The 12,641-nt window shown below is 42.0% G+C and overlaps 2 protein-coding genes and 1 long non-coding RNA gene across 3 annotated transcripts; 2 read left to right on the top strand and 1 right to left on the bottom strand.

The window, feature by feature from the left end:
• Positions 1 to 8,681: 8,681 nt before the first annotated feature.
• Positions 8,682 to 10,473, top strand: LOC119310778 (disease resistance protein PIK6-NP-like). The gene is made up of 3 exons (XM_037586404.1): positions 8,682 to 8,710; positions 8,966 to 9,504; positions 9,649 to 10,473. Exons 1-3 carry the CDS (start codon positions 8,682 to 8,684, stop codon positions 10,356 to 10,358), a joined length of 1,278 nt encoding a protein of 425 aa, XP_037442301.1. The 3' UTR covers positions 10,359 to 10,473.
• Positions 10,474 to 10,600: 127 nt separating this feature from the next.
• LOC119306885 lies at positions 10,601 to 11,298 on the bottom strand. The gene is made up of 3 exons (XR_005149069.1): positions 10,975 to 11,298; positions 10,736 to 10,867; positions 10,601 to 10,643 (listed from the first exon to the last, which is right to left on the bottom strand). It is a non-coding gene; the product is annotated as an uncharacterized LOC119306885 (long non-coding RNA).
• A 39-nt stretch (positions 11,299 to 11,337) lies between these two features.
• Positions 11,338 to 12,148, top strand: LOC119310777. The gene is made up of 2 exons (XM_037586403.1): positions 11,338 to 11,912; positions 12,038 to 12,148. Exons 1-2 carry the CDS (start codon positions 11,400 to 11,402, stop codon positions 12,146 to 12,148), a joined length of 624 nt encoding a protein of 207 aa, XP_037442300.1. The 5' UTR covers positions 11,338 to 11,399.
• Positions 12,149 to 12,641: the final 493 nt, after the last annotated feature.

Below are 12,641 nucleotides of genomic sequence, written 5' to 3'. Positions count from 1 at the left end.
GATTTTTTTTACTTCACTCTGAAATTCTTTGCACCTTTCAACTATTTCAGACTTATGTTTCATGAAGTAGATATACCCATATCTGCTCAAATCATCTTGTGAAGGTCAGAAAATAACGATACTTGCCACGAGCATCAATACTCATTGGATCATACATCGGTATGTATTATTTCCAATAAGTTAGTAGCTCGTTCCATTGTTCCGGAGAACGGTGTTTTAGTCATCTTGCCAAAAAGGCACGGTTCGCAAGTACCAAGTGATTCATAATCAAGTGGTTCCAAAAGTCCATCAGTATGGAGTTTCTTCATGCGCTTTACACCAATATGACCTAAACGGCAGTGCTACAAATAAGTTGCACTATCATTATTAACTTTGCATCTTTTGGTTTCAATATTATGAATATGTGTATCACTAAAATTGAGATCCAATGAACCATTTTCATTGGGTGTGTAACCATATAAGGTTTTATTCATGTAAACAGAACAACAGTTTATTCTCTTACTTAAATGAATAACCGTATTGCAATAAACACGATCAAATCATATTCATGCTCAACGCAAACGCTAAATAACATTTATTTAGGTTTAACACTTATCCCGAAAGTTTAGGGAGTGTGCGATGATGATCATATCAATCTTGAAACTACTTTCAACATACATCGTCACTTCACTCTTAACTAATTTCTGTTTATTCTGCAACTCCCGTTTCGAGTTACTATTCTTAGCAACTGAACCAGTACCAAATACCGAGGGGTTGCTATAAATACTAGTAAAGTGCACATCAATAACATGTATATCAAATATACCTTTGTTCACTTTGCCATCCTTCTTATCCGCCAAATACTTGGGGTAGTTCTGCTTCCAGTGACCAGTCCCTTTGCAGTAGAAGCACTTAGTCTCAGGCTTAGGTCCAAACTTGGGCTTCTTCACTTGAGCAGCAACTTGCTTGCCGTTCTTCTTGAAGTTCCCTTCTATCCCTTTGCCCTTTTCTTGAAACTAGTGGTCTTGTTAACCATCAACACTTGATGCTCTTTCTTGATTTCTACCTTCGTCGATTTCAACATCACGAAGAGCTCGGGATTCATTTTCGTCATCCCTTGCATACTATAGTTCATCACGAAGTTCTACTAACTTGGTGATGGTGACTAGAGAACTCTGTCAATCACTATCTTATCTGGAAGATTAACTCCCACTTGATTCAAGTGATTGTAGTACCCAGACAATCTGAGCACTTGCTCACTAGTTGAGCGATTCTCCTCCATCTTTTAGCTATAGAACTTGTTTAAGACTTCATATCTCTCAACTCGGGTATTTGCTTGAAATATTAACTTCAATTCCTGGAACATCTCATATGGTCCATGACATTCAAAACGTTTTTGAAGTCCCAATTCTAAGCCATTAAGCATGGTGCACTAAACTATCAAGTAGTCATCATATCGAGCTAGTCAAACGTTCATAACGTCTACATCTGCTCTTGCAATAGGTCTGTCACCTAGCGGTGCATCAAGGACATAATTCTTCTGTGCAGCAATGAGGATTAACCTCAGGTTACGGATCAAATCCGCGACATTGCTACTAACATTTTTCAACACAGTTTTCTCTAGGAACATATCAAAATAAACATATGAAAGCAACAACGCGAGCTATTGATCTACAACATAATTTGCAAAATACTACCAGGACTAAGTTCATGATAAATTTAAGTTCAATTAATCATATTACTTAAGAACTCCCACTTAGACAGACATCTCTCTAGTCATCTAAGTGATCACGTGATCCAAATCAACTAAACCATGTCCGATCATCACGTGAGATGGAGTAGTTTCATCGGTGAACATCATTATGTTGATCATATCTACTATATGATTCACGCTCGACCTTTCGGTCTCCGTGTTCCGAGGCCATATCTGTATATGCTAGGCTCGTCAAGTTTAACCTGAGTATTCTGCGTGTGCAAAACTGGCTTGCACCCGTTGTAGATGGACGTAGAGCTTATCACACCCGATCATCACGTGGTGTCTGGGCACGACGAACTTTGGCAATGGTGCATACTCAGGGAGAACACTTCTTGATAATTTAGTGAGAGATCATCTTATAATGCTACCGTCAATCAAAGCAAGATAAGATGCATAAAAAGATAAACATCACATGCAATCAATATAAGTGATATGATATGGTCATCATCATCTTGTGCTTGTGATCTCCATCTCCGAAGCACCTTCATGATCACCATCGTCACCGGCGCGACACCTTGATCTCCATCGTAGCATCGTTGTCGTCTCGCCAATCTTATGCTTCCACGACTATCACTACCGTTTAGTAATAAAGTAAAGCATTACATCGCGATTGCATTGCATACAATAAAGCGACAACCATATGGCTCCTGCCAGTTGCCGATAACTCGGTTACAAAACATGATCATCTCATACAATAAAATTCAGCATCATGCTTTGACCATATCACATCACAACATGCCCTGCAAAAACAAGTTAGACGTCCTCTATTTTGTTGTTGCTTGTTTTACGTGGCTGCTACGGGCTTAAGCAAGAACCTATCTCACCTACACATTAAAACCACAACGATAGTTTGTCAAATAGACTCCGTTTTAACCTTCGCAAGGACCGGGCGTAGCCATACTTGGTTCAACTAAAGTTGGAAAGACAGTCGCCCGCAAGCCATCTCTGTGCAAAGCACGTCGAGGGAACCGGTCTCGTGTAAGCGTACGCGTAAGGTTGGTCTGGGTCGTCTCGTCCAACAATACCGCCGAACCAAAATATGACATGCTGGTAGGCAGTATGACTTGTATCGTCCACAACTCACTTGTGTTCTACTCGTGCATATAACATCAACATCAATAACCTAGGCTCTGATACCACTGTTAGGTTTCGTAGTAATTTTAAAAATTTTCCTACGCACACGCAAGATCATGTGATGCATAGCAACGAGGGGAGAGTATTGTCTACGTACCCAACGCAGACCGACTGCGGAAGCGATGACACGACGTAGAGGAAGTAGTCGTACGTCTTCTCGATCCAACCGATCAAGCACCGAAACTACGGCACCTCCGAGTTCGAGCACACGTTCAGCTCGATGACGATCCCCGGACTCCGATCCAGCAGAGTGTCGGGGAAGAGTTTCGTCAGCACGACGGCGTGGTGACGATCTTGATGAACTACAGCAGCAGGGCTTCGCCTAAACTCCGCTACAGTATTATCGAGGAATATGGTGGCAGGGGGCACCGCACACGGCTAAGGAATCGATCACGTGGATCAACTTGTGTCAACTTGTGTGTTTAGAGGTGCCCCTGCCTCCGTATATAAAGGAGGAGAGGAGGGGAGGCTGGCCGGCCAAAGGGGGGGAGGCGCAGGAGAGTCCTACTCCCTCTGGGAGTAGGATTCCCCCTCCAATCCTAGTCCAACTAGGATTCCCCGGAGGGGAAAAGAGGAGGAGGGGGCCGGCCACCTCTCCTAGTCCTAATAGGACTAGGGGAAGGGGGGGGGGGCGCAGCCCAACTAGGGCAGCCCCTTCTCTTTTCCACTAAGGCCCACTATGGCCCAAATAGCTCCCGGGGGGTTCCGGTAACCCTCCCGGTATTCCGGTAAAATCCCGATTTCACCCGGAACACTTCCGATATCCAAATATAGGCTTCCAATATATCAATCTTTACGTCTCGACCATTTCGAGACTCCTCGTCATGTCCGTGATCACATCCGGGACTCCGAACAACCTTCGGTACATCAAAATGCATAAACTCATAATATAACTGTCATCGTAACCTTAAGCGTGCGGACCCTACGGGTTCGAGAACAATGTAGACATGACCGAGACACGTCTCCGGTCAATAACCAATGGCGGGACCTGGATGCCCATATTGGTTCCTACATATTCTACGAAGATCTTTATCGGTCAGACCGCATAACAACATACGTTGTTCCCTTTGTCATCGGTATGTTACTTGCCCGAGATTCGATCGTCGGTATCCAATACCTAGTTCAATCTCGTTACTGGCAAGTCTCTTTACTCGTTCCGTAATACATCATCTCACAACTAACATATTAGTTGTAATGCTTGCAAGGCTTATGTGATGTGTATTACCGAGAGGGCCCAGAGATACCTCTCCGACAATCGGAGTGACAAATCCTAATCTCGAAATACGCCAACCCAACATCGACCATTGGAGACACCTGTAGTACTCCTTTACAATCACCCAGTTACGTTGTGACGTTTGGTAGTACCCAAAGTGTTCCTCCGGTAAACGGGAGTTGCATAATCTCATAGTCATAGGAACATGTATAAGTCATGAAGAAAGCAATAGCAACATACTAAACGATCGGGTGCTAAGCTAATGGAATGGGTCATGTCAATCAGATCATTCTACTAATGATGTGACCTCGTTAATCAAATAACAACTCATTGTTCATGGTTAGGAAACATAACCATCTTTGATTAATGAGCTAGTCAAGTAGAGGCATACTAGTGACAGTTTGTTTGTCTATGTATTCACACATGTATTATGTTTCCGGTTAATACAATTCTAGCATGAATAATAAACATTTATCATGATTATAAGGAAATAAATAATAACTTTATTATTGCCTCTAGGGCATATTTCCTTCAGTGAGGGGAAAGGGGAAGAACAGAGTGGCTCGGGGGGGACGAAGGGTTTATGTACGTCGACCTTTAGTACCGGTTCGTGCCACGAACCGGTACTAAAGGTGCTGGACGGGCGCCAGACTGACAACACCCCGCCACCATCCTCTTTAGTACCGGTTCGTGGCACGAACCGGTACTATAGGTTCGCCACGAACCGGTACTAATGAGAACGGCCGGCTAGCCGTTGGAAACGGCACTATTGGACACATTAGTGCCGGCTCAAAACCAAATCGGCACTAATGTGTCTCATATTAGGTCCTTTTTCTACTAGTGTCACCCCAATCGGGAATTCACAAACTATTTCCCATAAAAGGTAAGTATGGGTAAAAACAAAACAATTAATGGTTGCTTCAATTGCTCAATTATTTAAAAGAAAACAGAAGAGGCGCAAAGCTTTGGAGCACTTGAACGGGGTTGAAACTTTTAAGCCTCATGTTCCCAAGAAATTTTTGTAACCATGAAGAAACTAAACAATATATCAGCTAAAGAGCAATACCTGCACTGGCCAATGATGACATGGTTTCCTTCCTTGAGCTGGAAGCAAGGAGATCAGCAGCCTTGTGGCACGAGGGTGCGACATTTTGCTGAAGCAAGTAGTACTAAGTTAGTAGGAATCTACGTATAGCGTATGAATTCAAACATGATAACAAAATAAAGTGAAGAAGAAACATTCATTTGTGATAGAAGGCATAAGATTATATGGCAACATCAAGTTCAACATAGATTTATAATACATGCATTTAGATTTAACTATACAAAGGACATGAAGCATCGTCCCACCCTACAGAAATTAATAACACATTTTTTCCTTGGAAATGTTACATGAGCCAGGCATTAAACGATAAAGCACATGGACACGAAAATAATCTTAGAGACAAACGATAAAGCTATGGTTTCTACTATCCATGATATGAACTACACGGAGAGTATTAAATTGTTCCAAATATCATTCCAGAACCCAGAAAAGAGATTATTAATTTGATTTACTCAAATGCTTTGGTACTAAAGCTTCGCTGCACAAGATGCACCAGCACCTTATGAATTGCCATCTGCACTAAAAGGACCAGCATATGGCCTGCCAGCCAAATAAAAACAATATAACTTTTTCTTGTTGGTACCTGAATATTCAGGGCAGTCGTTGTGCTGAACATAACATAAAAACATAACTTGAGGGAAAAGTGGAGTTGGTCATGTGGCACAGCAACCTATGTTGGTCGGGAAGGGCCGATAGTAACCAGGGTGGTGTATTCAGGTACCGTCGGGGTCAGGCCCATACATGGTTTAGACATCGATACACCACAAAGAAACCAACAACAAATTAGTTGTGCCCTTCAATGCTTAAAAGATACATGGAAAAGCAATTACAAAATTATAGTAAGAATAAAAACAACCTGCGAACTGCTATCCTTATAACCAACAAGACACTACTAGGGAAAAGCCTATACACAGAAAGTTACTAGCGCAGGTTTTTAAACCTCGCTACTACTAAGTTGATAGCAGTAGCGCGGGTTTTTAACCCTCGCTACTGCTAAGCGATCTCTACCGTGCTCCCCGGGACATGCCATAGTAGTAGCGCGGGTTTTTAAAACCTCACTGCTACTAAGTTTGATAGCAGTAGCGTTGGTTTTTAGCCCTCGCTACTACTAAGTGGTGCCATAGTAGTAGCTAGGGGGTAAAAAACCGGAGCTACTACTAAAGGTCCACAGAAATATGACGATCTATCATGAATTTGTGATACATTGAGCAAGACGTCAATTCAAGAAACAATTTGCAAACATGTTGAATGCTTTTTGTTCAGTCCGTTCCATAGCACGTGTTTCTTGCTAGTTTCTTTTTGTATATATTAAGATGTGAGTTAAAAAAATTGACTGCAGCACCTTAGTAGTAGGATGCTTTTCCATTGAATAATTAAATCTAATTAATGATTGTTATAGGTAAACCTTATATAGTTTTCTTCACCCATGCGTCCCATTTCTAGGAAACTGGATTTTATTTTATTAGTACAATGTCACGCATCGACATGGTTCCACAATATTTTCCTAGTTTTTCATTTTACTACTCATAAACACACATGAAGTTTGCACTATGTTGTGATATAAACTATTAACACTATTTATTACATAGTTGCTATAATATTTTGTTTGCCTCCTTCGTGCGATACACTTGCGTGCACACAAAACACGTTAACATCAACCCGCAATTATCCTTACATGATGTCATGCATGCCCTGTAAGCGATTCTTGTACATGCATGTACTTGTTTCTTCGTCTCAGTCCGTCACTTATTTCTCACTTCCAGTTATTGTCAACTCTGCTAGTAACAACTGGTACATGAATGCTATGCTTGCCTACATTCTACTTAGGACGAACTTTTTCTTCTACTGCTTGACCCAGTCGTGTCGATACATCTAATACATATTTCATATTTTTCTTTCGACATAACTACATAAACAACACATGCATGCATGTGTATACCCTTTTTTCTTCTAAGATTGTCACTTCTTCATCCCTTCGAGTTGACTTTTGTAGCCTCTCTATATGTATGAAGTTCGTGACCTGCAATTTGTTAATATATTTCTATTTCCTATTTCTAATTTCATAGAAATATTAGTATTCTTTTTCCTCCTAATAATATTTTATATGCATAAATTATTACTACTTGTCCCTCCTAGTGGATGTTCCTTGCCTCTATATATATGTAGTTCATATGGAAACTTAATTTTTAATATACTTATATTTCTTATTTCTAATTTTGTTTCAAAAAATAGTAGTATATTCCTTATAATACTTTTATGCATAATTTATTCCTAATTTAAGTATTTAAGTTTTTATATGGAATTTGCACTAACGTTTTCCATAGTTTATAATTTTTCCTTATCCAACATTTTATTTAAATATTGTTGTATTCTATAAATCAAATTGCTAATTTATAAACATGATTCTCAGTTGATGCCAATCCATTTACCTAGTGGAGGCTTTACAGATGTGTATACATGCTAAGGCCAGCATGAAATCATCCCATGCACTTCATATGTATTTCAAATGCATTGCATGTCTCTATCCATCGACAACTCTGCACGATGGATGCTAATCCTACTCGGTTGCATCGCCTAAGACCCAGTTGAAATGAAATTCATATTTACTATGTTTAATAGAAAAAATATCATTATTAATTTATATTCATTGGGAATTTCTGTAAATCCAATGTCACTTGCTCATGTCATCTGTGACTTATGCTTTTTCGCACAAATGAAATAACTTATTAAATACATAAAATTATTTGTTTCTTCTGGCCTTTACTTTTGTGGCTACAACAATATTAACTTCTTTTGTACGGTATGTCACCTGCACACGTATCACAATCAATCCGGTCAAAATATTTTTGCATATGTTGCATTGGTTCAAGCTACTTCGCTCATTCGCACTTATCATACATGTACCTAATAAATCTATAACTTTACTGTTGTTTCTAGCGGTTATAAACTTTACATGAATTTTGCTCGAAATGTATCTGAAAAATATTAAATATTTAGTTTCATTAGTACAATATGCCTCTTGCAGATGTATCACAATCAAATCGTCCAACTAATACTCTAAAAAAAATCAGTCCAAATATTGGCATGTCTTTCACCCGGTTCTAGGTATCACAATCAAATCTGACTTATACTATTTGATTCTTAAGAAACTATAATTTTGTTGTCTGTTCAGCCGCTTAGATTTTTTGCTTCTAATGCACCTATAAAATGTGAAAAATATGTACAATTGCAAGACAAATAGAATAGTATTACTGTTGGAGGCTCAATCCATATATTTTTTGATACATTACTGGTCTAAGTTTTAAAATGTTGGATAATGCTTAATTTTTGATCTTATATTTTCGGATGGAGGGACAATGAGTATTTAAAATAGATTTGTACTTTATCTAGTTAATACAAATTTGACTATATCTAGTACAGTTAGTTGATTTGCCTAATTTGCAACGAAGCATATTGAAAGTGAGTATGTGATCATTAATCGACTGATGACACGCATGAGCAGTGATGTTACTGCATGCATATGGTGCAGATCGTTTCGGATTGACTTCCGTGAGCTGATGATTTTGATTCTGATACAAATCTGATGCAAATACATTTAGGCCCAGCTTTAAATCTCATCCCTTATAATTGGGCCGCACCATATAATCAGTGGAGAAGATCATTTAGCCTATGTGGATGAACGTGTGGCTTGTTTGCCCTCTTGTTTTAATAATTAAATATTATTCAAGATTTTGGATATCTTTACTAATTCATGGTTGTTGGATTGTCATGATGATAGGTACTTCATCGTCATTGATGATATATGGACTATAAATGAATGGGAAACAATAAGCTGCGCCTTCATGGATAGTGCCCATGGAAGCAGAATACTGACAACTACTCGTAATCTAGATGTTGCTCAAAAGACGGGGGCTGTTTATAAGCTAGAACCACTGTCTAGTGACAATTCCAAAGAATTATTATATAGAGGATTATATGGTGGAAAAGGCAAATGCCCCAATGATCATCCAGACGAGTTAACAAAAAAGATATTACATAAATGTGGTGGAGTACCGTTAGCCATCATAACAATTGCTAGTTTATTGCATGGCAAACCAAGGGATGATTGGTCCCAGGTGTATACCTCTATTGGTTTTGAATCTGGAGAAAACAAAGAAGTGGACAACACAAGAAAGATAATACTATTTAGCTATTATGATCTACCTTGTCATCTGAGGACATGTTTACTGCATCTAAGCATATTTCCTGAGGACTACAAGATAGATAAAGAAGTTTTGATATGGAAATGGGTAGCCGAAGGTATTGTCCGTGATGAACAAGGGATTGGGTTATTTAAGCTTGGTGAGAGATACTTCGACGATCTTATCAGTAGAAGCATGATCCAGGTGGCAGGAGAGCCGTACAACCCCACATCTTCTTGTCGTATCCATGATTTGGTGCTTGATATAATACGTTCCCTGTCAACGGATAATAACTTTGTTATTGTATTGGATAACAACGAACATCACACATCTCCACAAAACAAGGCTCGTAGAATAGCCGTCCAAAATGGTGTACTAGAGCAGGACAACCATTTGGCTAAAACGCAAATGCCGCAAGTGAGGTCATTTTATGCCATTGCATGCCGCATAAGTGTGATGCCTTCACTTTCAAGCTTTGAAGCTTTGCGCGTCTTGGATATCGGGGGGTATGCAAGAAGCATGATTTTTGAAGGTGGTCATCATCATCTTGAGCATATCGGGAAGTTACTTCAGTTGAGGTATCTTGGACTATCGAACATCCATATTTCCGAGGTGCCAGAAGAAATAGGTTATCTTCGTTTCTTGCAGACGTTGTACCTGGAGTCGCATTGGATAGAAGAATTGCCGCATAGTGTTGGTCTGCTAAGTCAACTGAAGTGCCTGCATGCTCAAAGCTGTTATCGTCATCTAACAGTGCCTGATTGGATAGGGAACCTGACATCCTTAGAAGAGCTGCGGTTGGATGAAGTCGAGTCCCCAAACTTCCCAGAAGAGCTACGCAAACTGGAACAGCTGAGAGTTCTCTGCATTCGTTTTCCTGATCCAGAAGACGTGAGCCGGTCCAGAGCTTTGTTGGAGTCTATAGCCAATCTGAAGAAAATCCAACGGCTAGAACTCATCTGTGATTGTGACTCCGAAAATAGATTTTAGAGCAGGTGCGCCCCGGCCCGCCTATCCTGGCCATCCATATACCTAGGGATTGGGGCCAGCCGTTCCCGTAATTGACCCACGGCGGCTGTTACGAGCGGGACGAGACTGTTACGCGTGGGCACTGTTCCCCCGTGATGGAACTACTGTTTCAGCCAGAAAAGAGACAAACAGCTATGGGACACGGCCCGTGACTCTGGTCAATATTCGACACCGATACAGGGAGCGAAAATAGCAGCAGCCTAGCCCCTCAGTGTGGCCGGAGGCGTTACTAGTCCCATGTGCGCACTGAACATATGCGATAAGATTTTTAGGAGGACATACATGAGCTCAATAATGCGATTTTCTGGATCAAACACACCATAGATGGATAAACTTACTTGGAGCATGTTGTTTCATCTGGGACTCGCGCAATATCCTGGATGGCTGGACACCACGATAGATCCGACCGCGTACACTTTCCATCGATCTGCCTGGCTGCGGAGGACGGTCCGCCGGCAGCTTGGTTGGATCTGAGCTCCGGCACAGAATCGGGAAGGAGAAGGGATTCAGAATCTCACTTGGGGAAACTTGATATTAAAGCCTCCAGGACGAGCCAGTATCCAGTATGGATACGTACCTGAAGCCGGCCGCCGGGGAGGTGCCTGGTGCGGCGAGCGCCGGCGAGATTGAATCGCGTCCCTGCCCCCAATCCATTGGAGCGAAGATGAAGGAGACCGGGCAGTGCGCTGTGTGTTGCGTGGTTTTTTCCGTGCTCACGGGCCGCGTCGGTATGCAATGGGACGGGTAGAAAAAACAAACCGCAGAGGCCACGCTGGAGCTGTTCCCCTGCGGCGGCAGGAACCGTGACAGGAGACTGCCACGGTAATGCGTACACTAATCCCATATCGTGCGGCGGCCATCTCGAGGGAAAGCGGGACGATTCGACTGCTGCGATAGGGCGGCCCCGGTGCAGCTGTGCGAAAAATCCGCGTCCATTGTGACTCTTGCAGCGGTGACATCTGGGAAGGCTTTGAGCCACCTCCAGCACTCCGCGTACTGAACATGGCTCTGAATTGCGCTGAATTGCCAACGTGGATTAATTCCGCAGTTATTCCTCACCTTACCAACTTATATGTCACCGTGCTTTCTCTCAAGACACAGCATGTGGAGACCCTGGGGAAGTTCCCAAAGCTCCTTGCTCTCGACCTGACGCATTACGGGGATGACTGTCCGCTGGTGGTTATTAGCGGTGATGCATTCCCCGAATTAACATGCTTGGAGACCACCATAGCGTTGAGGTTTGAACCACGAGCTATGCCGAACCTTGAACACCTTGAGTTCAGTGTCTCGGTGAAGAGCTTGCAAGATGCCCACTTTGATTTTGATTTTCGTAGCTTGGGGAACTTGCCTATGCTTGGGAATATCAGAGTGGAGATAAGGTGCCATGGTGCGCGTTATCGGGACTTTGAGAAGGCGGAGGAATCGCTGAGCCACATGGTCCGGATCCATCCCAACCGTCCCATCCTTGATATCGTAGAAGAAGAGGTAGACGGCATGCTCTATTATGACTCGGAGGTACTATTACTTGTCTCAGTTCATCATACGTGTAACAGCATACACAAGGGGGTGCTCCCCCCAAGCTAGTTTCTTTTTCCATTACCTTCCATTCCCAAACCGACCTTCGTTTCTTTCTTTGGCAGCTTGACGACGACGACGAAGTAGACGAAGACATACACGATTCTGATCAGACAGGCGAAGAGGTACATGGCGCAGCGGCTCATCATATACGCATAACAGTGTACAAAAGATAGAGTGCTAGCTAAGTAGTTCCATTTCATTCTCTGACCAACCCCCCTTTCTTTCTTTCATGCAGACTGACGACGATGACGACGATGATGATGATGATGATGATGATGATGAATGCGTACGCGATTCTGAGCAGACGGACAAAAAGATAAACACAGGCACCCTCGCAAAAAAGAAAAGCAAGGTGCACACAGTTCATCATATGCGTTACAGCATACACAAGGGGGTGCTCCCCCCAAGCTAGTTTCTTCCATTAATATTACCCTTCATTCCCAAACCGACCTTCGTTTCTTTCTTTGGCAGCTTGACGACGATGGCCAAGAAGAGGAAGACGTACACGATTCTGAGCAGACAGACGAAGAGGTACACAGCGCAGTGGCTCATCATATACGCATAACAGCGTACGGAAGATAAGAGTGCTCGCTAACTAGCTTCATTTCATTCTGTGACCGACCTTCCTTTCTTTCTTTCGCGCAGACAGACCAAAAGATACACGCA

The sequence above is a fragment of the Triticum dicoccoides genome, chromosome 5B (genome assembly GCF_002162155.2).
Source record: "Triticum dicoccoides isolate Atlit2015 ecotype Zavitan chromosome 5B, WEW_v2.0, whole genome shotgun sequence".
Taxonomy (NCBI): Eukaryota; Viridiplantae; Streptophyta; class Magnoliopsida; order Poales; family Poaceae; genus Triticum; species Triticum dicoccoides.
Note: the sequence above shows the minus strand (reverse complement) of the source record. Positions and strands in the feature narration are given on the sequence as shown.